The sequence below is a fragment of the Oryzias melastigma genome, linkage group LG17 (genome assembly GCF_002922805.2).
Source record: "Oryzias melastigma strain HK-1 linkage group LG17, ASM292280v2, whole genome shotgun sequence".
Taxonomy (NCBI): Eukaryota; Metazoa; Chordata; class Actinopteri; order Beloniformes; family Adrianichthyidae; genus Oryzias; species Oryzias melastigma.
The window spans coordinates 11,610,515-11,637,567 of NC_050528.1; the positions used below are offsets into that span (position 1 = coordinate 11,610,515).

Consider the following 27,053-nt stretch of genomic DNA (forward strand, 5'->3'; position numbering starts at 1 on the left):
GGTCTATTTTGAATTTTCTAGTTGCTGGTATGCATCAGATTTAGCACATTTGCTGATGTTTCAATTTCTTGGATGATAATTTTTGATACATTCGTATCAAGAATGCAGTTATTTGTGAATTCTGGGACTATTTTTTCTTTAGCTCTTTAATGCACATTCATCGTGCAAACGTTATCCAATATTAATTGAAGCTATTTACTCTAGATTTAATTTTGCTAACTACATTTGTCACGTTTTTAAGCAGCTGTTACTTGTTTTCTGTGCAGAATCACGTTCTTCGAGATAAGCTGAGCAGTGCACGGATGACACTTCTATAAAATCAACTAAACAAATCCACTCTAAGGTGGACTTGGGACAAAAACTTTATTTTCTGAGCATTTAATGAAGAAACCAGTCAAGTTCTAGCAGCAGCTACATGTTTTCCATTTATTGCTGTTCTCCATCACATATACACCCAAAAACTGTGTTCACTTTACTTTTGACAAACATCTGCTTCCTTTAATCCAACCACAAAAATCTGGATACCAATGAAGTTGTTTCCATAGCTGCTTATATTCCAAACAAGATGCTGATCCTGGGCGTGGTTTCATTTCTTCCAACGTATGATGGAAAAAGAGTCGAGGTCTATTTCAAGACGCCTTGCAGATGAGCGCGAAGCAAAGTCTGTCCAGCGCGCGCTAACCTGCAGAATGGACATCCGGCGCGTGTTGGCGCAGCGGCCAGGCACAGTGATTAAGGCAGCTTGGCAGTTCATTCTGAAGATGGCGCTCTTTTAAGCGTCTCCACTAAACAGGATGGTCCTCGACTTCTGGAGAGCCGCTGACAATTCAACTGAGTGATCATGGAGTGGACTTTTATCGACAAATACATTTTTACACAATAATAGCATCTGCTCTGTTTGAAACTGAAGAGGTAATTATTAAAATACATCACTGTAATAAAATATCATCTTCCAACAACCCTGTTTGAGCCCCAATAAAACTGATAAACTCTAACAGTAAATGTGAGGCTGTGCTGAACAATAAAATCACGTAAAGTTTCACATCGGACTGATTTTGTTGTATTTTGTCAACAGCAAATGACCAAATTCGGTAACGCAGCCTCCTTCTGGTAACAAGTCAACAGATGTTCCAACTCGCTTTAACACAAGGCTGTTTTTTTTTTTCCTCTCACTGGTTGATTTCAAGTATGTCTTTGGCTTGGTGCTGACAGGTCGCTCTGCTCTCTTCCAATTTGACCCAACAGGGGGAATGATCCTCGGGGGGCCTCTGCTCCTGACACGTCCTCTTGTCTTCCTGTTACACGGTGCCAGTCCACACAGAGGTCTTCCTTCCCCGGACTCCGGCGCCCCTCCACACGTCACAGAAACACACAAACCTTGTGCGAGAGAAACACAAACGTGAGGAAGAGGCAGAGAAAGTTGGGATCATTCTGACCCAACGGCGCCGGCTCTTACTCTGGGTAGAGTGTTTCTGTGCGAGAGGCTAACGCCCGCCACTAGCATTCACCAGCCCATGGAAGTCTTCCCAGGCTCTGCAGACACAGGCGCACACAGTGCCTCATCACTCAGTATTAGATACTATTCAAATTTCCACTATTGCATCCATATACAGCAGAGTGCAAAAGTTGGACATAAACTTTCAGAATTAAGTAAAAGCATTTTTCATTTTACAACAGTGACTTTTTCCTGGAGGAATTCATTAAGATTGTTAAATGGAAGCAAGATGTCACACCATGTCTGCTTTTGAGCCAGGTAGGTACTGTCATTGATTTAAAGAAATATGACATTTTTTAAAGCAAAAATTGGAAAGAAAATAGTAAACTGTGGAGACATACATACTTAATGCTGTCTGTGTGTGTCTTGTACTCCATGATGGTGTTGGGGGGCAGGTTGAGGACTCGGCGCAGGGTGTCTCTGATGCGGGCTGTGGTGGCCTGGTCACTGGCCGTTTTGTTCCAAATGGAAATAATGTCCTCCTGAAAGAAGAGGACACATCTGAGGCTCAGGTCGACAAAACACAAGCATTTTGATAAGAAGACGACATCATTTAAAACTCAATCAGACTGGTGATGCTCCACAGAATCTTCTTGTTTTTAAGTGTGTTGAAGGTTTTTTCCCCCCAATGTTAGGGTTATTTTAAGCTAATTTGGGAGTCATCTAATATTTTAACTGCTAATATCCTAGCTGTTTTGGCGTCTGCTGTTCTTTTTCTTTGTCTATTTTGGAGTTTCAGCTGTGATATCAACATTATGCTAGCTTTTTGGACTATTCTAGCATCTACTAAGGTTTTTAAGGCTATTTTGGAGTTTAGCTAATATTTTAGCTACACACTAGCTATTTTGGCTAATTATGGCTTTTTCCGTTTTTTAGGCTATTTGGGAGTTTAGCTAATGAACTTTAGCTTTATGGTAGCTATCGTCGCTAATTTAATTTTTTATTATTTATTTCAGAGATTAGCTAATATTTCAGCTTTATGCTAGCTGTTTTGGCTAATTTAGGCTTTTTCAGTGTTTTAAGCTAATTTGGAGTTTAGCTAATATTTTTGCTACGTGCTATCTATTTTGGCTAATTTAGATTTTTTAGGCTAATTTGGAGTTTAGCTAATTTTTTAGCTACATGCTAGCTATTTTGGCTAATTTATTTTTTAAGGCTATTTTGGAGATTAGCTAATATTTCAGCTTTTTGCTAGCTGTTTAGCTAAGTTAGGCTTTTTTCAGTATTTTAAGCTAATTTGGAGTTTAGCTAATATTTTAGCTACATGCTATCTATTTTGGCTAATTTAGTTTTTTAGGCTAATTTGGAGTTTAGCTATTTTTTAGCAACATACTAGCTTTTTTGGCTAATTGTTGCTTTTTTTAGTTTTTTTTAGGCTATTTTGGAGTTTAGCTAATATTCCAGCTTTATGGCAGCTATTTTAGTTTAATTTTTTTAGGCTATTTCAGAGATTAGCTCATATTTCCACTTTATGCTGGCTGTTTTGGCTAATTTAGGCATTTTTCAGTATTTTAAGCCAATTTGGAGTTTAGCTAATATTTTAGCTACATGCTATCTATTTTGGCTAATTAGTTTTTTTTAGCCTAATTTGGAGTTTAGCTATTTTTTTTAGCTACCTGCTAGCTGTTTTTACTAAATTAGACTTTTTTCAGGTTTTCTAGGCTAATTTGAAGTTTAAATAATATTTCAGCTACATGGTAGCTATTTTGGCTAATTTAGTTTTTCAGGCTATTTCAGAGTTTAGCTAATATTTCAGCCTTATGCTAGCTGTTTTGGCTAATTCAGGCTTTTTTCAGTATTTTAGTATTTTTGGAGTTTAGCTAATATTTTATCTACATGCTATCTTGGCTAATTTAGACATTTTCCCAGTTTTGTAGGTTAATTTGGTATTTAGCTAATATTTTAGCAAGCTATCAGCTTCAGCGTTTTTGGACATCAGTATCTTCAACTACCAGCGGTCACATTTAGCTTACAGCATTCATACTAGCATTATTGCAGGTAATGCTATAGATCTAGTTATTATTGTTGTTAACAAAAGGAAAAGATGATGATTCAAAAACAAATCTGCTAACACTTATTTTGTTTAACAATTATTGTGCTGGAACATTAAGCCTCACCCGTCTAAGTTTGTGTGTTTTTACCTGAAAGCGTACGGACACCACGGCTCCACAGATTTCCTCCCCCACCATGAACTGCTCCCCCAGCATGGCCAGGATCAGGTTCTCCCAGCACCGGGATGCTAGGCCTTTTCTTAACCGGATGATCCACTTCCCGCCCATTTTATTGGCATCATCCTGATCAGAATTTTACAGCAAAAACATCACTAAAATAGCAAAACAGAAAACTGTCAAATGTGCAGCAAATGTACACACCTCCCACATGGGTTTAATCCCTTCTTTAAAAAGGTGGAAGTCACTGTGACCGGTTAGGTCACCAGGCCGGATCATGTGACTATAGAAACGCCAGAACTGTTCCACCTTAAAAAGTTCAGAGCGTTAATGTTTGTGCTAGAATGGTGCAGCAAAACCAGTAAGCAATGGCTTCATTAAGCTTGGATGTTAATAGCATCACAGAGATGACAAACCGAGGCAAAGCTGCCGATCTGTTTGATGTTCTGCTCGTAGCTCTGGGTGCTTGCTGGTCGCCCTGGGGTGCGCCTGGAATACCAGAAAGTGTAGTTGTACTGAAGAGGGTGCTCTCCTGCGCCTGGAACCACCATCTACAAAAAATAAAATCTTCAGGTATTGGGGTCTCCCTATGCAAGGTTGTTAGATGGCACTGAAGCCCCCTAACTCACTTTTTTCTTAGAAGTGTTCAGCTCCTTTTCGTCTTCTTCAATTTTTACCTTTTCGATGTCTTTCGGTGAGCTTTGGTCCTGGTCGTGATCTCCACTGTCATCGTCTTTCAGACTGGATTTGATGAAAGCGTTGAAAAATGTAAATTAGAAAAAAAAAGTTAGTAGATTAGAGACAATAAAAAAAAATCCAAGGATCATACTCAATGTTAACACATTTGAACTCTACGCTTTCAAATTTTACAATAAAAACTGTAGTTGCTAATACATCTAACAAAGTAAGATTTGTTTGAATTAAAAGCAATAATATAAACCAAACTCGTGTCAATTATGAAATAGGAAAAGCTTTTAAAAGGATATAAAGTAGCAAAAATAAAAAGTCCATTCATTACAGCCATGCAGGTTGCTGTTAGCTGAACTAGCTTAACCCGATTAACAGGATGTTTACTTATCGTTATTTTAAATTAAATATCGGATCTTTTATCAGAAAAAACTACATAAACGTTATCCACACAAGTACACAAACGTACATTAGCTGACAAAAACTTCGGTCTACATCGGCGTTTGACTGTCTTCCCGTTTAGCGTTTACGCCGTCACTGCATACGCCCTCCTCGGGCCTCTGCGCTACCACTACACCGGGGATTTGAGGCCTACTTATCTTCCGCTTAGCTAAGCTATTGCTAGCAGTCTGACAAAACTCCTAAACATAAACGCCAATAAACTTAATGCTATTAAACCCTATGTAGCTATAAGTAAACACTGATATGATCTTCACTGATATGCGGGTTAATAACAGATATATCACTGCATCGTGCTAATAAAAAAGACACACCTCTCGTTCAACGGGTAACGCATCCTTCACCGACCATGCAACTCCCCGGTGCGTTTCCAGACAACGCAGTGAACCCCTTGCGCGTGCGTTTATGACACAAAAGGGAAGCTACTCACGCATCGAATTTGTTGTTCATTCTGTTCAGGCTAAGAGTTGTCAGGAATCCGATCACAGCCTCCTGGTAATCGCAGGAACGGCGACGCGCAATGGAAGCACGTGGGCGCGCATGCGGTATGTTGGTCGCGGTGATGAGCTGGAGGGGTCAAGGGTGAGATGGCATCTTTCTTCAAATATTCATTCAAAGTACCTGAAGCCAAATGAGTATAAATGATCCAACTTGTGTTTTAGCATTTTATTTATTGCACTGCATGCATCATAAACTGACAACAAAATACAAACAAAACATAGTAGCATTTTGATCAATTGATTAGGTTTGTTATTGTTTTTATTTGAGCTCTGGGCCTGAAACTCAGACATGGCTACCATAAGGCACACATCACTGCACATGCTCAGCCTCAATACAGAAAGAACTGGCGGCTGCATCAGATGATCCAGCTCTCTCTGATGTGCCGCGTTCCCTTTTCATCCCTTCGCTGTCATCCGTTCTTTCGGCATCTTCAAACACCGGCTCTGTTCGGCTCCAAGCGAAGTTGGGGAGCAAGAGGGGAGCTGGAGACTATGTGTCTTTGGGTCAGCTTGACATTGGTGTGGGATGGTACCAGAACTCTGGGTTTTAAAAGCACATGAGGGATGGGCAGAAAGCTGGTGGATGGTATGGCATGCTATGGCGTGGTGCGGCTGGGTTGGCTCTGCTGTTCCAGACCATCCCCTCACCCCTTGCCCCCTGTGTTTCTGTGAGGACCTTCATGAGAGGACTCTTTGTTCTGTGCCGGCAGGCGCTGCACTGAGTGAATGAGAAAGAGCAGAGGCGGCCTTCTTCAGTAGTGGCTGTTTGTTTACACCAGCCGGTCCCGTCATACTTCATTAGCAGCCCATCCCACCAACAAACTCTGATTTTCAGAATCGCTGACAAGTGCCTTGTTGCACAGAAACTCCGAGTGTCAGCAGTGTGTCCGACTGCCTTCTCGGTCGCTCATAATACATATATGAACAAACACTGACGTCACGGCTTTTGTGGCAAGGCTGGATGACGGGTTCGGGTTGTTTCATCGTTGGCCAAGAGGTGCAGGGAGGCGATCTGATCTCACTGGAGCTGCATCCCTTTGGCACAGCTAGCTTTGCATCACAGAGATGTGAGAGACCTGCCGTTCAAACAGAAACGAAGAGGAGGGATTGTTTAGTGCTGCCATCTTTTGATGGCTGTAAAAATGTAGAACACGAGTAGCTTCAAATAACAGTTACATAATGCAAAAACAAATATGTGTTATTTTCAGAGTTTTAGCTTGAATTAATGATTAATAGTAGTGATAAAAACTAACTTTATCAATAAAAAGGAATACTAATCAAAAGACCAACCTCCTGAATGGATCTCCGGAGTCTTTCTTGACTTTTGAGCACCTGCCTAAAAGGAGTCAAACCAGTTTAGGAAGTTACATAATAATCCAGGTAAGATAAATTACAGTGGTCCCTTGCTTGTTTCACTGATTTTTGTGGTGCAACTTTTCAAACTTTTTACTTTTTCTTTTCACTTTTTTAAAAATTGAATTATTATTTATTTAATTTTTTACAGTGGATTGTGTTCTGCACCCCGATTGGCTGTAGATCTTGTCAATCAATCTTCTCTGTGTCAGAATACATTCAGAAGACAAATTAACATAAATCCTTAATCTCTAGCAGATCTTTGTTTTCATTCTGTTTTTACTAGACTTATTTTTCAATGCAGGTTTAAACTTTGAGAGCATTTCAACAAAAGTAAAACGTGTATAAATGTTAATAAAGTGTGTAGTGCAGAGTTTTAAAGCCTTAAAGACCCACACAAAGGAAAATCGTCTTTTTGTGTTTTTAACATCTTCTTATAGCATTTTTCTAATGATGGATAACATTTGTACAATAATTTAAAATAAAAACTGCATTGGTGAATAGGTATTTATTCAAATTTTCACAGATTAGGAGCAAATTAAAAAAAAAAATGAAAAAGCTTTCAGCTGGTTTTCAGCAGACAAATAGATCCATTAGCGTCTTCATTTTCCTCACCTGAGCTGCCATTTAGCTCAAAACTTTACCGCTGGAAGTCTCCAATATATTTTGTTGTGTGGCAGATCCTGTACCTTCATCAAATCCACACAAACCACAGCACCTTATGGACTTTATCAAGCATTAGACATACCATTATTTAGCCTGTGTAATGTTGTATGCATGAAGCTATTGAATATATTTTACTGGATTGGTAAAACATTTCCAAATATATGTACACAGAAGTATCTTTAATATTTTGTGGTGCTAGCGCATTAAGTAAATATTCTTTATTATGTCTAATCCATAAAAACTAATATGCCTATCTTAAAAAAAACCCAGAAATTTAGATACATTAATGGGTTTTTACACGTGTTTTTCTGATTCAAATCTGTAGACAAACTTTAGTTAAAATGGCCCATTTTGTAAATTTGAGAAGTTTTTTCTGCAGACATTTTCACTTTCTAATGTGTTTACAACTTGTTCCAATGTTAACTTGGGGTTGTGAGGGTGCTGTGAGCCAGCGGGAGAGAGTGTAAACAAAAGAATGATGGGATATCAACAGAGGCTTCCTTCACCTACTTTCTGATTATTCCCTGAATAAACTATGTACTAGGTATTTTGATTTAGCCTTAAAATGGCATAAAAATAGTTTAAAGACTACTGGGAACGCTTTCAAAATAGACCAGAAGAAGATTGGAGTAGCTCTTTAAAACATTTATAATAGTTATAGAATATAAACTTCATGGATTTCACCTTTCGCAGGTTATTTTTAGAACGTAACTCCCACAATAAACGAGGAACCACTGTAGGCATACTATTCTGTCATATTAAATGATACAATTTAATGACTTCTGAAAATCAAAGGCCAACCTGTGTACTCTGAGAGCCAAACTGAGGGTGAAGTTTGCCGAACAATCGGGTTCATAAGTGGATGGCACTATGGTGTAACAACCAGGAGGAAGGCAGCAGTCCAGACTGATGGCCTGTGTGTAACAGTGAGGGATGCAGCTGGCCACAGGATCCTCTTCCTTCACTTTCTGCTCACATCCCCCTTCTGGTACCTGGGTGCACACAAGAGTTCATCCTTTCAGATCCATCCTGCTGCATCACTCCTTTAATGCTAAACTGACCTTGTAGACGTGGAAGCCAATAGGGAGCAGATCAGTGTCAGGCCGGCTCTGATGAAGTGAAATCCTTACATTGACTCCTGGTTTTACTGTCGGCTCAGCGTGCACTGTAAAAGGGAAGCACGGGTTCTGCCTGTGAGAGAGGAAGTTCCTGCTTCCTCCGGCCGTACTTCCACTCACCCACGAGCCTTGGAAGTAAGTGGTCTCCCACTCGCTGTCTGGAGATAGAGGCAGTGAGGGTGCTGGGGCTTTCAGGGCACTAAGGAGAACACGTGAATTAAACAAATTCCATCTCTTTTGTTTGTCATTGTGACACCTTTTAGAGAACTAACATAAAAAATGAGAGATTCTTACGTGAAGGATGTGGAGGAGGAGGAGAATACCCGCAGAAGAAAGTGGGCCTCCGCTCCTGGCTGGTAGGTGCTGGGAATGACAAGGTAGTATCCAGGCTCTAGGAGGTCGCGGAGGACCGCCTCTCTGTCATAGGCGTGGCAGTGAGTAGAAGCGCAGGGAGGTTTGTTCAACAACCGGCTCAGATTAAAATGCTTCTTTTCCACCTGGAGAAAAGTTCAAACATGTATGTGTTGAACGAAACAGGAAATGAGCTTCATCTGAACGATAGAACAAACCTTCCACATGTGAAGAGCAATCGCTTGGTAGTTGTGGTGTTTTGTACTCTTGCCGTCACTGAGTGGCGTTCTTGCATTTTTTTCAGTGCTATTCCTCTTTGGATACTGCAGCAAAGACACCAGGATCTCTCCTCTTTGACACACTTTAAGCCAAAACTTTGGATTGTTGATGTAGCTGCTGCTGTTGCGGCAGCCGCCAGCGGAAACGCCTGCAACCCAGCGGCCGACGTGCTGGTGATTAAATGTTAAAATATTTCCTGTCAGAAAACAGAAAAGTGATACAAGTATATTAGTACCAAGATATTTGATAGTCTAAGCAGAAATATGAGGTAATAACCTGTATAAATGCTCTTCAAGTGTCCGTCTTTATTGATGGGGTATCCCACTGTGATGTCATCAAAATGGGACACAAACTCAGCCTCGTCCAACCAGAATTCCCCCTCAGACAGTCTGGCTTGAAGGTCTGAAGCACAAACAGGGTCGACAGAACTCCAACCAGAACCACTGCAATGAGAAAGAATACAACAGGGTTCCTACAAGCTCAATTAAAAACTTTTTAAGGTCATACATGTCAACATTTCTCAGCCATTTTATTATAATATTCCCATGTTATGATCATAAACCATAGCTTCTTATCTTGTTGTTTGTGGTCGGTGCCTTGAGGCTTTAGCGGTCTTCGTTTTTTAAACCGGTGGTTCAGCTTTTTCTTGCACAATGATTGGTTCTCATGCTATTTATTTACATGATTTCACCAAAATAATCATAGGGGAAAAATTTAATGTTCGACCAGAAGTTTCAGAGTAAAATTTAAAGATTCAGATTCAAGTCTTTTTGAAGGCTTTTTAAGAGATTATTTCCAAATTCATAAATTCAATACTTTTAAGATTTTAAGGGAACCCTGATTTAAGCTATTCTATATTAAAGTTACCTAATTAGAGTTATGTGTATAAATAACTATAAAATGTATTTTCCTTACATAGAATTGGAAATATTAACTTAAAGTCCCCTATGACTTTTTTTTATTAAAAAAAATGTTCACAGTATTGTTTTAATTATGATTATGAAGTTTTTAACCAAAATCCCACAACCTAAATGTCTTAAAAATGCATTTTTCATGTTGATCTGAAGTCTCTGTTTTCCAAAATATCCTCTAGGTGGGCGTGGCTTTTGGATCTGAGCAGACCCACCTCCCGTCTGATGATGACAGCTCTGTATCTCGCTAGTGTAAATCAAAAGCCTGATTCTTTCTCCTTCCAGATCACCTAAGACTCTTTTAGCTAATTCTCCAATGTTTACTAATTTTAATATTTCTCAGTTCTAGGTAACTCTCAACACTAGGTAACTGGGGTGAAAAATAGCTTACATCAGGATTCCCTTAAAGTCCCCCTCCAATGAAAATCGTGTTTTTTGAGTTTTTAACATGTATGTGTGGCACTTTTCTTATGAAAGAGAACAATTGTAATAAGTATTTTCTAGTTTTGAAATCTGATGTATCTACCTCAGCGTCCACACACCTCCCCAGCAACATCTTCCCCAGGGGTTTCTGATTCTGAAAAGCTGCACTGCTCTTCCTGACTCCCTCTTCACATCCAGCCACTCCATCACGGTCATAGCGTGGTACTGGCCCGGCTCACTGACTCCTGACATGAATAAAAATGTCAGCATTTGGCCCAACAGTTTATACGGTCAACACAGTTAACCTTTTTCCAACCTTCTGATGTTTTGTGAGTGGAGCAGGTTAGAATGCAGTCATCCTGTACGGACTTCAGAAGTCTCAGGTTGAACTTTTTTCTCCGTATTTGATCACTGTCCTGATGAGATTGTGGTTCCTCATCTGAACCGTCTGCTCTCCCCAGGCTCCACTGCTCAGCCACAGTACCAGTCAAATCCACCAGAGCCTCAGAAACCTGGCCCGCCCACAGGAGCTCGTATGAACCACGCAGCCTGGAAAAGATCCCATGGAACAAATATGGAAATTCAAACCGCAGTAAACATGTTGTTGTTTATTCAGTGGAATCTCAGAGATAATAAAGTACACATGTTTGTTATGGAAGAGATGGATGATTAGATAAACAAAAAGGAAAGTTGTGCGTGCTACTAACTTGGCATAGGCTTTTTCCAACAAGGCTACCCAAAAGGCACCGGGGGCATGGCAGCGGGAGAAGCAGAGTGTGGAATTTATGCAAGGCAGCCGGTCATCAATGGTCACATCTGTCCACTGTCCCCGCTGCCAGAAGCAAAACCTGAAGGAGCCCTTGTATGTGGTGTCACCCCACAGCGGCTGGCCTGGAGGTAGCACCTACCGAGAAAACCAACATAGATCAAATACAGTAGCAAGTCATAAATGAGTTCTACATATATTATAACAGCCGTCTGCATACCTTGTTTAAAAGGTGTTGTCTCTTGAGCAGGAAGGTGCATGCACAGAGAAACCAGCAGTCTCCTAGTAGACCCTGTTTTGCATGAGCCAAGTTGATGTTGGTGGGAAAGAGGACTGGACACTGACAGATCTCCTGGAAGATATGCTTGATATTAATTTCTACAAAAAAATAAATCCAATATTAGATACAGTGTCTTAAAGAAACCTTAAATTCACAATCCAATCATCTTTTGATTGATTGAACATTTTTTCATCTGCTCCTGATTCACAATTTAAATAAAGAAATGCTCAGAAATGCAAATTTGAGCTCAATATCTCTTCAATTGTCAGTAAAATGCCACAAGAACACGTTAAAAACACCAAAAACATTATTTAAAATTCTCCAAACTTCCTCTTTAAAGTGTGTTTTGCAATCACTGTATAATCAGCTCAACAACAATCACTTGAAAAATTCCCATGTTTGATAAGTGAGTTCATAGGTGACAAAAGCTGATAGCCCTTAAAGATAAAGGACACAGTGGAACAATGTGAAAGGTACTTTCACTGCGGCATTTCCACCTTTTTAACACCCTGACTGTCTGACCTGCGGGCGACGCCATGTGATGTCTCCCTGCAGCTTGGCGATGGGCGTGGAGCTGTCACAGAGCAGGGAAGTGTCCTCACAGGGAAAATCCTGGTCCTCAAACAGACCTGCACCTGTCATCTCAGCTCCGCCTTCCTCTTTCATGCTGAGTCTGCAGGTGAGCTTCACCCAGTCTTCATCTAAAATCAAATTAACCAGATGTTATACATGTTAATGGAATATATTTGTGCAAATAAATTGCATGTGCATTCTTTATATTAACATAAAAAAATGATATCTCATTAAAAATACAGTAAACAATGCAAATATGTCGACAAATGTTGGACATAATTAAGCTTTAATAACAGGAATGAATATATTTTTTTGAAAATAATGTTTTCTACTTTGACAAAGCAACTTATTAGTCATTTCTCAAATATGTTCCCTGTCCTACCTTGTTCCTTTTTTATAACATATTTCCGCTTGCGGCTTCATTCTTTCATAAACAAAGCTAACTCCAGCAGCTTCCGCTAGCTTGTTGTCTCAGGCTCGACAGCGGCATCGTTTCTCTTTATCTTGTCATGTTTTCGGAGCTAAAGTCGGGCTGTTTTTTTTAGAAACATAAATTATTTAGTGATGGGATAACAGTTGTATCCGTCACGAGCTGCCATTTCTGCAAATAAAAGCAGGCAGAGCCTCTTCCGGTTGGACATTAGCGGCTCATGCTCATTGATAAAAGTGGATCTTTCCTGTGCTCACCGGCTGCTACTGCCACCTATTGGTGGAAGTAGAAACTGCATGGTGTTCAGTCACTGCAACCCCTGGGTATTTCAGTTTTTTTTTCCAAGTAAAAAAAATTGAAATGCATTTATTCTGCATTGTTACAAGTCTTGTCCAGATCTTCAACTCCCATTTTAACAGATAATAAACTCCTGTGCTGCTTTAGATTTAATGGTATTTTTTATATATATATTCCCAGTTGTTAAGCATTGAAAGAATAATTTTGGATGCTTTTTGAGTTAATGAGATGTTATTTATACAGCTCTTTACAACTCCATCTGGTACTAAAGAGCTTTACAATATAAAAATGAGACTCTTTTTTTAATTGAGTCCAAATTTAGAGCATAAATGTATAAACAATAGCATAAAAAATAATAAAATACTCAAAAGACAGATACAAATTCAATAAAATGAGTAAAAGATAATAAGATGCCACCGACTACTGAGTCTAGTTGACATTTAAATCCGATATTCTGCAGGAATATTATTCCATAGCAGAGGGGAGGGAATGGAAAATGCACAAGTGAAGCAATTCCTGGTTGCCATACCTTAAAACTCTACTGTAAACAGTTACAATCTCAGTTAAATAAACAGTACAAGGACCAAGAAGAGCTATAAAAATAAACAGTTGATTCTAAAAGTTGGCAGGGAGCCAGTGAAGAGCTTTGAGGACAAGAATAATGTATGCTCGTCTGGATGTTCCGGTTAACAGTCAAGCTGCTGCTTTGTGTTCTAGCTGGTGGTGGTTTACGCTGAGTGACACTGATGGAATTTGCATTGACAAGCAGTTTTTTTTAAACCTATAAGAGCCCATAGTAACATCAGTGTAACAGAAAAATATCTGAAATGTTTTGGGTCTGGATATTTTCCACATAATTCTATTTTTTTTTTTTGAGTTGGATAAGAACATTTCTTAAAAGTGTTTGATTTTTTTATTGGTGTCTTGGTGAAAAAGGACAATTTACTTTTTTGTGCTTTTTAAGCAGAAAAATACTAAAGTATGTTGCACAGATTTGTTTTGAAGTCTTGTCCAGAATTCTGTCAACCCTCTTTTAAAGTTTTTTTAGCTGCTGCATTAGTTTTCCTTAATCGTATTTGTGTTTTCAAGGTACTTTGTGTTTATCCTGTTAATGCTTTGTGTGCTTATTCTCATTCTTATTTATTATTTTAACCTTGACCCATTGTTTCATGTAATTCAGATGTTTTTAGTGAAAAAAATTGTAATTTTCACACCAAAAAGTTTAGAAAATACTCAGTATTTATTAACTTTAAGTCAATACAGACATAGAAAGAAATAATATAAATCTCAAAGAGATCAAATAAAGTCATGCTCCACGTTGTCTCAACAAGCATTTCTTCTTCCGGGGATGTAAACACCGATCACGGTTTCCTGTTGAATAAAAAGAAAAAAAATGTTAAATTCCTGAAACTTTTATGACAAAAAGCTTTTTGTGGTGCCAGAAAACAGAATCAGGTTGAAAACAAACTTACTTTTTTAAGGTTTTCATGGCTTCAATGACCCACTCCTCGTTCGGGTTTGCACAGACAAGTTTTCCTTTTACCGTCAAGAAACTGAGACACAAGAAGACGAGAATCTTAGACATCAATACCAAAGAGAAGTAAATTTAACTTGTGTTGTGAGATAGGTTTACAGTTTCTCCTTACATTATGGCCCTCAAGTGACAGTTCCCAGTGTTTTTTAGCTCTGTATATTTTTTCAGACGATCAACTGGAACAGGGATTTTTTGGTACCTCGTGCAGCAAAACCTGGCAAGAGCTTTAAATAAAACAATTGCAAATATTTTAACCTTGAAATACTTATAGAGAAAATTGTTTCACAAATTCCATTCACTCCTCTAAGAGGAGTAACACTCACCCTTTTCGTTTAGCGTAGTCAGAAGCACCAGCATGATGAAAACACAGGCGGACAGCTTTGCCATCTTCCTCTTCAAAACTGAGACTTTTCTCAAATGAAATGAATAGATATATGCCTTTCTTATATAGTTTGTGGATTGGAAATCCCAAAGCCATATAAATTAGGTCAGGTGGGATGCATGACACAATCTGTACTTTACCACAAGGGGAAAAATTCCCTCCTACATACTTGAGTGTGAACTTATCATGATCAGAGGCACTTCTCTGTTTTATTTATTTATGTTCCCTCCATAAAGTTCATTGTTGTAATCCTCTATTGTCACGTGAACAGCACAGGTGAGGTGACGCCATTAAAGAAAATGGTCTCAAAGATCCAACAATTCTGTGTATTACAGGAATGAACCAGAAGAAGGAGGAAACGATGAGAAGAAAATGCTTCAACAAAAAGAAACCTGAGGTTTGTTTAGTCCTGCTGGTTTTTTTGTTTGTCTCCTCTGAACTTGAGCTTCTTTTTGAATTTGCACAATTGTTTAGTCTGAGAGGAAGTCACACTTCCAGGTTGGCCGGTAGAAGTTTTTAACCCTTTAACCACCAAATCAAGACTAAATCTTTTTTTTTTTTTTAATCTGCAGCTTAATTCATAAGGGGAACAACAAACACAAATATGCTGCTCTCTTGAGCAGGTGGTTGAAGGGTTAAGGAAATCCGACTGGTGTTTTCCCTGTCTGATGGTTACATTTTTCAGATGTTTTGGCAGATTTAGAGAACGCTTGAGAATGTTTTGAGTCTGTGTTTTTTCCAAGGCCAAAACAGAAAGTATCAAGTGAATGAAAACTTAATCTGGTTTTTCACCAGACCTGTCATTAGTCCTGTGCTTCCTTGTTGCTTTAATGACTGGGAAACATTACATTGTTACGTTTTCAGTCCTCGTGATTTTTTTCTTGTTAGTCTGCCGAAACTGATGTTTTCCACGTCTTCTAGCAATCACTGCAGCTTCTTCGTGCTCGATTAGCTCCTTTGTATAGATATGCATGGCTGCTCTGGTTTAATCATCTATTGCCAGATTCTTGTATCTTCATACCTGTTATGGGGGTATTTTAGAGCCGTGGTGTAGTTAATTTTGTTTTTTTAATAGATGATGTATTTTTTCCATGGTTTCTGCTTGAAGCTCCACTTGAGCCACATAACTTAATTTCTGAGTTGCTTCCAAAGTAGTCACCCCTTAAAGGGTCGATGCAAAATCAACTTTTTTGAGCTATTACGTGTATTACAATGTTAATTCCTAACAAAAAAAAATCCAAAGCAGTATTTTAATACATTGCATTCCTCTAAAACCCTACTCTCTGAGCACCAGCCCCTTTCAATCCACGAAATAAGCGGGTCTTCACGTTGTGATATCACAAAAAGGGGTACAGCCCCTTCCAGGAAGAGTCTATGGTACCAGCTCCGCCTCCAAACTCCCACTTTCTCTGTTGAGCTAGTGGTGACCAGCAAAACACTTTCAATTTAAATACATTATAGAAACATCCATCTTTACAAAAGTTCAGCTGTTTTTGTGGACAAAACGTGGACACGGTAAAGGCGGAGCTTCAGAGATCGAGTTGTCCTACTTCTGGATAGGAAAAGAGCTCATTAAAACAACTATTTTATTTTAAAAAATGTTCCTTAAGTGTATATATATATATATATATATATATATAATTTTATAACATATATATAGATATAGTTTACTCTGAAAGGCTTAAGAATAACAAAATATTAGCCCTTAAAAGTCCCATTTCAACTATACAGTGTTCCCCGCGTTTTTCGCCTTTCTTTATTCGCGGTTATGTATATTCACAGATTTTTTTTGTGACTCTTCCTGTTTGTCACAAAATCTCAGATAACACAAGATGCTTGTATAAAATGTTTGCGTCCAAAGGAGGAGCTGTGGTGCTGACGTGTATCTCCGCACAGGAGACCCCCTTCCGCTGCTCCCCCTCTTAAATGACAGGCCAGACTGTTAGCGTCGATGTAAGCCTTTGCTAATTTCTTTATTTTCTTTACTCTTTCTCCAGCTAGCTTATCGTTCCTCCCAAGCCCAAGCTAACATACGCCTAGTTCCCAATGAGCGGTACAGTCTGGTAAGGAATGTTATGGTCCAGTTATTTCTGCGAAGAATACCGCCATAATGAGGAAAACGGAAGCGCTAGCTTAGTGCTATATTGGTGCTTTCCATGTCATTACCACTTTCTGCCAATCAGCAGGTAGCTACAGTGGCTGCGCCCCAACCATCCCATTCTGGGGGCCCTCAAGAGGTATGGGTGGGGACTGTTTAATGGGTCCATTTCACAATGGAAACGCTCAAAATACTGGACCGAATCGAGGATTTAACGCAGCAAAAATTGACGGATAATATCAGAGCTATCCAGTCGCACAGCTTTGAAAAGAAGACGAAAATGAAGACGTTGATGGATCGATCTGTCTGCAGGTATTGTGACGGCGAAGAGAGACGTTGGCCCTCCCATGGTAGTTGCTACGTTGTAAACCCAATTTTTTCTTTAATTGTGGATTTTTATCTGCTCCTGATCCATCGCGATCTTAAATTATTTAAAATATGTCCTTGACTATGAGAAAAAATGCTACAAGAGCAAAAACCCAATTTTAATTGGTGTGGGTCTTTAAGTTCAGACAGAAGTCATGGGTACAGAAAATCAATTTCACAGTAAAATAGTGACACGTGAACATTGTCTTGAAAAATGTTGGTTTGGATCATATTTGTGGTCAAAAATAGATATATATATATATAAATAGGAGTGGTGTAGAGGTGTGTGTAGACACAATACATTCTATTTTTGGATGCAAGTGTCACTGCAAGACCTTTATCTCAACTCAGATTAACGTTGAGATCTGCTTTGCAGCAATGTCCTGAGGTCATAACAAAACCTCTACGGAGATAAAATCTAAAAGTCACTTTTCAGATGTAAGGTGGGCAAGTGGGAAGTTAATGGCATACCTTAAAAATTATCATGACCTCTTTCAGAACTCACATTGTGCTCGCATTTCCTTTGATGCACGGTTCTTAAATGTTAATCAGTATTTCCTCTGACCTAGAAAAGAACAGCATATGTGCAGCTTTAGTCATAAGTTGTGGCACGGAGGTCTTTTTATTCTCGAGAAGCTTTTTCCACTTATGAGTGTCATGTACCCCTCAGTTTACTGCATTTTATACATTAGATCTACAGTAAAGCATCACAAGAAAAGCCACACCTTGTGATTTCCTGTGCTGCTCTGGTTCAACCGGCCTTCAAATAAAGAGCTATGACGGGAAAACCAAACATGCATTTCAAAGCTGTTTATCATAACAAAGGCTTCTTAAGTTACTGCTATTTGGTCTGTTGCATAAATGTGAAGTGACCTTCTTTGCTCACTATTTAGGTTAAAGTTAATTAATAATTTAGATGCAATAATTTAGATCCTATTATTGTCTTTACAGCTCCTAATATTCAGTTTTATTCAGAATTAATTCTGAATTCACTCCAATATTCTTAGAAATTACTTAAAAGTTGTGAGTTTTTTATTATTTATTGAAAAATTGCATGAATTGTAATATTTTAATAAATATTTTCCGTGGCTAAAAAGTTTGTCAGTTTTTAGATATATATCTGTGCATCAGCATAGTTCCAATGATGTTTTCCAGTTTGGCTCAGTGAAGGACAAAAGCCTTTCATACGTTGAATCCAGCCTGCTTATTGGAAAAAAACTTTGCAAGTATTATATTTCCATGCATGGATATTTTCAGGCCACCTGGAAATTTCGTCCCTTATGTAAGGAGTCTGTCAATAAGAAACATATTCATAAAGACAAAGTTGTTCACAAATTAATACTGTGCAGAAAAATGTGGCTGCAACATTTAGTTTGACATTTGACATGTCTGTTTTGAATATGATTTGACTTTGTTTTGTGTATGACTTTCTTTTGCGTTTTAATACAAAATTGTCCTGTTAATTCACTGTCAAAAAAATGTCACAGTACAGACATGGATATCGAGTCCTAAAACAGAAATTGTTCACATTGTTGCAGTTTATTTATTAAAACAAAATGAAATATAACTTTTTAGAATGTTTTGATCTGATTAACAGGAAATTTATCAGAAAGAATTAGCTCTTTTAAAAAATGAATAAAAAAGATCATAATACAGCGATCTTTGACCACAGGTTGTGGTTGTCAAGCGACTGCAATAATGCACTAGCGGATTGTTTCAGACCCAGAAGTGGTGGAAAAAAGGAGTAGCAGACATGCCACTCAACCCATTAAGTGTTAAAAAAAGGTCAGTGTCTGTCAAATTAGTTGATAATGAGAGGATATCGACACATAAACAGCTTGGCTAACTCGGAGCTAAGGCAGGCTAACAGGCAGCTGACTGATGCGGTAATAAAAGAAAAAAACAAAATAAAAAAGACAGTATGATCAGCACACCTAGTATTTTTTGTGAATGTTCTTTCTTTTTAACTATAACTACAACCAGCTGCTAGTTAGCCTATTAGCTCTGAGTTAGCTGAGCTTTTATGTTATTTTCCATCCATTTTCTTAACTCGCTATCCCTTTCGTGGTCATGGGGCTGTCGGGAAGGCAAGGAACATCTAGTGACTCTGTTGTCAAGAATATCATTGCAGATCTGAGGAGGCGAAAGAGAGCCTCATTAAAGAAAAGAAGCTCTCTCCCTTGGGATCTTTAAAAATTGTATTTATTTTTTCGAATGTATTAGTAATGTTTATATTTATTTACCTGTGAACAATGCTAAAATGCTAATGCTAAAAAACTAATATGCTTTTAACTTTAACACTAAATTTTCATGTTTGGATTTGTATTTTTTGTATAACAACATTTAATACAGTTGTTTTAAAAATTGCAAGGAACATCTGGACAGGCCAAGGGGCTGGAGCAGAGACCGCCCGTCCTGCATGTCCCAGGAATAAACTAGCCGGCATGTATTGAAAACAGACATGTTAAGTGTAAAACTAAATGTTTCCACATTTTCTGCAAAAGTTTTGCACAAAGTTTTAATTTTTGCACAGTTTTTTATTTATGAACATAACTTTGTTTATTTTTGACAGTTATCTTTCCCCATATACACTCAAACGAGAAATTCAATAATTCCTGTTTGGTTTGGTGAATGCTAATATGTTAACTGTGGGTTAGTTAGAGAACATTTTCTAAGCTATTAAAATGAGAAACTTTGTGTGGGTTGAGAGTAAAATGGGGCCCTTTTTTTGTGGGACGCTCTCAAGGCTATATAGGCTGCTGTGATCAGAGGCTCATCATCACAGCATCAGACTCCACCACAGGACAGGAGAGAAAGCAAGCTGCTAACCACGGAAATCATGCTGTCTGTCAAAATGGCATTTATAGTGAAAGTATTCCTTGCTGTTTGTGTTCAACAAATAGATGCCTCTCTGGGTATGTCATTTATTCTTAATTTATCTTTAGATCTAATTTAACTTATTAACTTAGCATATACATGCTGGGGCGCCGAAAGGGGAGATGAATGTGGCTGATTTAAGGACACATACGATGAAATGATTAAACAGAATAAAAAATGAAGAAAGTCATTAACCAGTTTATAATCACAAATATTTTATTTTTGTATCATGGTAGCACTATTTTTTTGTTTTGGAAACGATTTCAAGGCACACCCCTCCTAACCCCATTTTATTCCTAAATGGTTCAGTCCGACTGAAATGAAGTCCTACAGCACGTGTCCAAGTCAAGGCCTGGGGGCCAGATTTATAACTTGTATAATTTTGACAAAATATATTTTTAAAGAGTAAAATATAGGAAGTTATTTATCGTTTAAGTGGAATTCTTCTTGAAATTTTAGCTACATGCTAGCTGTTTTGGCTAACTTAGGCTTTTTTTTTTGTTTTTCAGGGTGCTTCGGAGTTTAGCTAATATGTTAGCTACATGCTAGCTGTTTTGGCTAATTTAGGCTTTTTTTTTAGTTTTTTTAGGGTGCTTTGGGGTTTAGCTAATATGTTAGCTACATGCTAGCTGTTTTGGCTAATTTAGGCTATTTGTTTTTAGTTTTTTAGGGTGCTTCGGAGTTTGGCTAATATGTTAGCTTCATGCTAGCTGTTTTGGCTAATTTAGGCTGTTTGTTTTTAGTTTTGTAGTGTGCTTCGGAGTTTAGCTAATATGTTAGCTACATTCTAACTGTTTTGGCTAATTTAGGCTTTTTTGTTTTGTTTTTCAGGATACCTTGGAGTTTAGCTAATATGTTAGCAACATGCTAGCTGTTTCAGCCAATTAAGGCTTTTTTGTTTGTTTTCTAGGGTCCTTTGGAGTTTAGCTAATATTTTAGCTACATGCTAGCTGTTTTTGCTAATTCACTCCTTTTTTAAATGCCATATTGGAGTTTAGTTCATATTTTAGCTACACCCTAGCTGTTTTGGCTAATTTAGGATTTTCTTCAGCTTTTTTATAATTTTTTTTTAGCTGTGTTTTGAAGTTTAGATATTTTTCTTCAGCTACATGCTAGCTTTTTTGGCTAACCCAATTTTTCTTTTTTAGGTTTTGAGGTTAATTTAGCATTTAGCCAATATTTCAGTTGGCTATCAGCTTCAGTATTTTCAGCTATCAACTTTGGCGTTTTTAGCTATTAATTTCAGCATATTCAGCTATCAGCACTAGCATCTTCTGTGACCAAATTCAGCTTACAGCATTCACACTGGCATTATTGCAGGTAATGCTGTTTATCTAGTTCAGAATTATGTTAAAAAGTTACAATTTTAAAGTTTTAAAAATTTAGTTCTGCCTGCAACCTAAGGTGTGTTTTGGATTTTGGCCCCTTGTGAAATTGAGTATGACACCCCTGGTCTAAAGGCACTGCAAGCACGCGGTTTGTTACCGACAGGGCCACAGTGTGAAACATCCCTCAAAAATCAGGATCCCAAAATACGAGGGAAATTAAATTAAGAGATGAAAGGGAGTTAAATGGTCAAAATATGTCACTTCAGTATTTCAGTAAAAAATGCGGGTTTGTGGTAGAAAATTATGGAATAATAACTTTGCTCAAGAAAAAATATTTTTACTATAATATTAGTTAAATAATCCATTTAAACATGTATCAGACTGTTCTTACTGTATAATAGTTGACATATTCTATGACAAAATTATTTTTCTGAACAGAGTCAAGTGCACCAGCATCAGCATCAGTTTGTCTTCCTCACGGTCTGCATCCAACTGTCCTTCCCGCTGAACGTAAACCTGTCTCAGAGCCCCCACACAACAGAGAAGGTGAGCTACCGTGTGTGGTCAAATCAGGCCCCAATATCAAACTTTTATGAATAAATAATGGTAGAAAACAAAGGTGAATCTGTAATAACAAGGATTAAGATCCAGGATTCTCCTCTGGTTTGTCAGAGAGGAATGTAAAGGACTTGGAATTAAGTTTTATTTAAATTATGATAAACCATATGCTTTTTTTTTTTTAGTTTAGGTTTTTTTAACTTGGCTAATCATATTTTTTTTCATGAAAAAGTTTATTCATTACTTAAGAATCAGTTTTGCTGTGATTACATGAAACAAAATACATTATTTTGTATTCAGGGGTCTAAGTTCTTCCCTTAATGTAAGTGTCAGTTGTCGTGTTATTTTGTCACAAAAATGATAATGATAGTAAAAAATACCATCAAAATGCATAACTGAATCTAAAACAGAATGACAAAAACGTGTTTTTGTGTTGAGGTCCTGTGAATATAATTTTCATGAGACCCAAAATCCTGAGCAGCAAATAGATACAGCTACGATTATGTCATTTGTTCTTTGCTTATCTTCAGATCTAATTTGACTTATTTGCGTGCATGCACTTAGCAGACACACGCTGGGGCACAGAAAAGGGGAGATAAAGATGGCTGATTGTAGGGGCACAAACTGAGAGGGGCCCCTAAAGATGATGAAATGATAAAACAGAAAAAAAACATTTCTGTTCGGATGTTTAAGGAAAATAAAGGGACGGGTACATGAGACTGAATTAAAGCGTTCGAAGAGCGTAGATCCACTAATAATAGAATTACTTAACAATAATTAATTAATAATAGTAATAATTTTGTTAAAACATTGCATTTGGTCATTACCTCAAAATGTGAAAAGATCTGTTGAGATTAATAAAGTTCTGAATATTGATATCTGTTTCCTAGCTTGTTGTCATTATTGATAATTATGCTAAGAAATCAGTGTCTTTACATAGAGGAGTATCATTATTCATTATTATAAATGCAGAACTAAAGGAAAAATAAGTACATTTATTATTTCAAACTGGTAGTCCTTCGTATGATTCAGTACCCATGAAGTAGCCTGCAGTTTCAAAAAGGTTGGTGACCCCTGCTCTATGTCAATATTATTTTTCTGAACAGAGTCAAGTGCACCAGCATCAGCAGAAGCTGCAGCATCAGTGAGTCTTCCTCGTCTGCATCCAGCTGTCCCTCCCCCTGAACGTAAACCTGCCCCAGGGCACAACACAGGGCACAACACAGGGCACAGCACAGGGCACAGCACAGGGCACAGCACAGGAGGTGAGGAACTGTGTGGTCAAATCAGTCCTGGCTGCATTGATTGACATATTATTTCATTATACTTTCTTATACTTTCATTATATAGTCGATGGTTGTATGGCGCCTTAGCCGAAAAGAGGATCACCCTTCCAACAACAAAAAAAAAACACTAGTACCACTCCACTGCCACCTTGGAACAGAAACAACATATTTAATTGGATTATGTTGTAATAAGTGTTTATTCATTTTATGTCCTATAACTTAACAATATCCATTTATGATTAGTATTAAAGTAAAGAAAACTCACAAAAGATTTCTAGTTCTTTGCATGACTAAATATTCTATGGACGCCTCTGCAGATGCACTACAATAACTGTTTTTTCTTGCAGGTTTTCGGTGCTGCCGAAAATACATGAAAGGCAAATTACCTTTTGCAATTATCAAGGGTTACTCCGTGCCGGCAGTCACAGAGTGTGTCCCATCAAAGCCATCATGTAAGTACCCAAATGTGTCTTTTGCTTCATGTATAGTTCAAATCCTTTCAAGATTAACTTATATATATATATATTTGTTTTATAAATGCAGTTTTCACACAAGGAAGGGTAACACTTGCGCCAATCCTTATCTACCCTGGGTAATGGAGTATGTTGAGCGTATAAGGTGAGATAAATGTGTATTTCTCTTTATTTTATAATCTAAAACAAAAAATACTCAACTTGTGTTTTAGAAAATTACACAAAAAGTGACTAATTTTAAATAAAACTCATTCCAGGAAAAAAGCACAGAGGATTATTGAAGATTGAAGAGTTGCCCAACTCACTGAAGGAGAATCTGCAGAGGCAGCTTAAGCGGCTGCTCGCTTATTTTGAGCTTTGCTTGTTATTCAGTTACTCAGAGGGTTTGACTGCTTGGAAATCCAGTGAACCCCAGCTTATAAAAGAAAAGAAAAAGCTAATGCTATGCATTGTACTGTCAGAGCTCTTTATTTTATACATGCATGTATTTTTGTATGGTTCTGCTGTACATAATAATTCTGTTATTTTTGTGGCTTCATAATAAATACAAATAAATCTGAGATCTGACTGTTCTTTGCCTGAATGAATAACGCAGATTAATGATAAATTATTTTTTATTTAAGAGAAAAATGCTACAATAACATGCTAATTAAAGTTGATCTTTGAGTTCAGACAGAAGTCATGGGAATAGAAGTGTGTCACAGTAAAACAATGACACGGGAGAATTTTCTTAGAGAGTTTTGGTTTGGGTCATCAATGTGGGAAAAAAAAAAGGTGTGGCTTAGACAACAAATATTTGAAATAAAGTATCACTGCAAGACCTTTATCTCAACTCAGATTAACGTTGAGATCGGATTTGCAGCAATGTCCTGAGGTCATAACAAAACCTCTACGGAGATAAAATCTAAAAGTCACTTTTCAGATGTAAGGTGGGCAAGTGGAAAGTTAATAGCATACCTTAACAAGCATCATGACCTCTTTTCGTACTCACATTGTGCTCCTATTTCCTTTGATGCACGGTTCTTAAATGTTAATCAGTATTTCCTCTGACCTAGAAAAGAACAGCATATGTGCAGCTTTAGTCATGAGTTGTGGCACGGAGGTCTTTTTATTCTCGAGAAGCTTTTTCCACTTATGAGTGTCATGTACCCATCAGTTTACTGCATTTTATACATTAGATCTACAGTAAAGCATCACAAGAAAAGCCACACCTTGTGATTTCCTGTGCTGCTCTGGTTCAACCGGCCTTCAAATAAAGAGCTATGATGGGAAAACCAAACATGCATTTCAAAAGTGTTAATCATTACAAAAGCTTCTTAAGTTACTGCTATTTGGTCTGTTACATAAACCCCAAGTCATCTTCTTCACTGTTTAAATTAAAGATAATCATTTACTTTCAAGACTTTCAAGAAATCCCATTAATATCTTAATAATTTTTAGTTTTACTGTAATTCAAAAATCATGCTTTTCAACCTTTATCTGCAACATAAAAATATTCCTAGAAATTACTTAAAAAGTTACAAGTTTTTTTAAAAATAATTTTTCTTTTTAAATTGCTTGTAAAAGTTTCTGTGATTAAAAAAGTTTGTCACTTTCTTAGATATTATTGTGCATCAGCACGCGTCATATGATGTTTTCCAGTGTGCCTCGATGCGGGACAAAAGCCTTTCACACGCTATAAAAAAACCAAAAAAAACTTTGCCCGTATTACATTTCCATGCTCGGATTTTTTCAAGGCACCAGGAAATTTCGTCCCTGATGCAATCAGTACACAAACGAGAAATCCAACAAATCCGGTTTAGCAAGATGAAGTAAGTAGTACGATGACTGTCGGTGTGAGAGCGTGGGGAATTTATTTCCCCCATTTAAATAGTTGAGGAAAATTGCGTGGGTTGGCAGTAAGAGGGGGCCTTTCTTTGTGGGAGGCTCTCAGGGCTATATAAGCTGTGATCAGAGGCTCATCATCACAGTATCACAGACTCCACCACAGGAAAGGAGAGAAAGCAGCAACCAACCAAGGAAAATATGATGTCTATCAAAGCGGCATTTATAGTGATCGCATTCCTTACTGTTTGTGTTCAGCAAACAGATGCAGCTCTGGGTATGTCGTTTATTCTTTGCTAATTTAACTTATTTCCTTACTTATATTCACTTTGTAGACACATGCACTAAAATAACTGTTTTTTTCTTGTAGGTTTTCGGTGTTGCCGAAAATACATGAAAGGCAAATTACCTTTTGCAATTATCAAGGGTTACTCCGTGCAGAAAGTCACAGAGTTGTGTCCCATCAATGCCATCATGTAAGTACCCAAATGTGTCTTTTGCTTCATGTAAAGTTCAAATCCTTTCAAGATTAACTCATATGTTTTTATTTCTTGTTTTATAAATGCAGTTTCCACACAAGGAAGGGTAACACTTGCACCAATCCTGCTCTAAGCTGGGTGATGGAGTATGTTGAGCGCATAAGGTGTGTATTTTTCTCTTTTTTTATAATGTAAAATTAAAACTTCTTTAAAAAAAAAAAAAGACTAATTTTAAATAAATCTCATTGCAGGAAACGAGCGCAGAAGGTTCACAATGAATCACTAAAGTAGAGCGGACAGATGGAGAGTCGCCCGACTCACTGAAGGAGAATCTGCAGAGGCAGCTTAAGCGTCTGCTCGCTTATTTTGAGCTTTGCTTGTTATTCAGTTACTCAAAGGGTTTGACTGCTTGGAAATCCAGTGAACCCCAGCTAATAAAAGCCTCCGCAGACAAAAGCTAATGCTATGCATTGTACATATAAGCTCACTTGTCAGAGCACTTTATTTTATATACATACCTGTACATCCATTTTTGTATGGCTCTGTTGTATATAAGAATTCTGCTTAAGAAAAAAATATTGTTATTTTTGTGGTTTTATAAATAAATACAAATGAATCTGACTATTGCCTGTTTCTTTCTAATAGCATCACAGAGAAGGAAGATTTAAATCATGGATGCTTACTTTAGTTTAGTACAGAGGTCTGCAATCTTTGGCTCTTTTATCCCTTTATTGTGGCTCTTTGGCTTTAATGAAAAAAATGCTAACAATTGAATACATATGAGATTAGTTATTTATGTTTTGTCATTTCTGCTTGGATTTTTATCAAGCAACTAAACGAAAAAAATTTGATTTACTTTCAGAAATTCTATAGAAATTTTCTTGAAATTTGTGTTTTTTTATAGTTTGTCAAAAAAAAGTCTCCAAGCGTTGTTTTGTTTTGGTGAATTACACTTAAATGGTTACAGTTTTTTTAACAAATTTAGTTTAAAATAATTTAGAAGTTTGTGTTTTGTGCCTCCCATTTAAAAAATTGACAATATTAAAACTCAGTTTATTCTAAATACTTTGAGTTTTTTTTTTAAATAAATAG

General features: G+C 37.5%; 4 protein-coding genes across 10 annotated transcripts; 1 reads left to right on the plus strand and 3 right to left on the minus strand.

The window, feature by feature from the left end:
- Nucleotides 1–402: 402 nt before the first annotated feature.
- On the minus strand, nt 403–5,397 carry eif4e2 (eukaryotic translation initiation factor 4E family member 2). Of its 7 annotated transcripts, none has more exons than XM_024273578.2 (8): nt 5,240–5,397; nt 4,341–4,404; nt 4,080–4,214; nt 3,868–3,972; nt 3,637–3,789; nt 1,841–1,977; nt 1,457–1,533; nt 403–1,377 (listed from the first exon to the last, which is right to left on the minus strand). In XM_024273578.2, exons 1-7 carry the CDS (start codon nt 5,257–5,259, stop codon nt 1,485–1,487), a joined length of 663 nt encoding a protein of 220 aa, XP_024129346.1. In that variant the 5' UTR covers nt 5,260–5,397; the 3' UTR covers nt 403–1,377; nt 1,457–1,484. The 7 variants fall into 7 exon arrangements, with proteins under 7 accessions (XP_024129346.1, XP_024129342.1, XP_024129345.1 ...); XM_024273574.2 differs by having other exon boundaries at nt 4,293–4,404; XM_024273577.1 differs by having other exon boundaries at nt 5,124–5,263.
- A 63-nt stretch (nt 5,398–5,460) lies between these two features.
- On the minus strand, nt 5,461–12,727 carry capn10 (calpain 10). The gene is made up of 13 exons (XM_024273572.1): nt 12,412–12,727; nt 11,979–12,157; nt 11,397–11,528; nt 11,118–11,314; nt 10,727–10,959; nt 10,514–10,655; nt 9,353–9,519; nt 9,016–9,272; nt 8,741–8,943; nt 8,390–8,645; nt 8,130–8,320; nt 6,600–6,645; nt 5,461–6,385 (listed from the first exon to the last, which is right to left on the minus strand). Exons 2-13 carry the CDS (start codon nt 12,120–12,122, stop codon nt 6,356–6,358), a joined length of 1,998 nt encoding a protein of 665 aa, XP_024129340.1. The 5' UTR covers nt 12,123–12,157; nt 12,412–12,727; the 3' UTR covers nt 5,461–6,355.
- A 510-nt stretch (nt 12,728–13,237) lies between these two features.
- On the minus strand, nt 13,238–16,140 carry LOC112147303 (C-C motif chemokine 8-like). Its single transcript, XM_036216224.1, has 4 exons — nt 14,614–16,140; nt 14,403–14,514; nt 14,229–14,309; nt 13,238–14,127 (listed from the first exon to the last, which is right to left on the minus strand). The coding sequence occupies exons 1-4, from the start codon at nt 14,675–14,677 to the stop codon at nt 14,118–14,120; spliced, it is 267 nt and encodes an 88-aa protein (XP_036072117.1). The 5' UTR covers nt 14,678–16,140; the 3' UTR covers nt 13,238–14,117.
- Nucleotides 16,141–25,009: 8,869 nt separating this feature from the next.
- On the plus strand, nt 25,010–26,754 carry ccl20a.3 (chemokine (C-C motif) ligand 20a, duplicate 3). Its single transcript, XM_024274191.2, has 4 exons — nt 25,010–25,759; nt 25,853–25,958; nt 26,051–26,125; nt 26,213–26,754. The coding sequence occupies exons 1-4, from the start codon at nt 25,684–25,686 to the stop codon at nt 26,250–26,252; spliced, it is 297 nt and encodes a 98-aa protein (XP_024129959.1). The 5' UTR covers nt 25,010–25,683; the 3' UTR covers nt 26,253–26,754.
- Nucleotides 26,755–27,053: the final 299 nt, after the last annotated feature.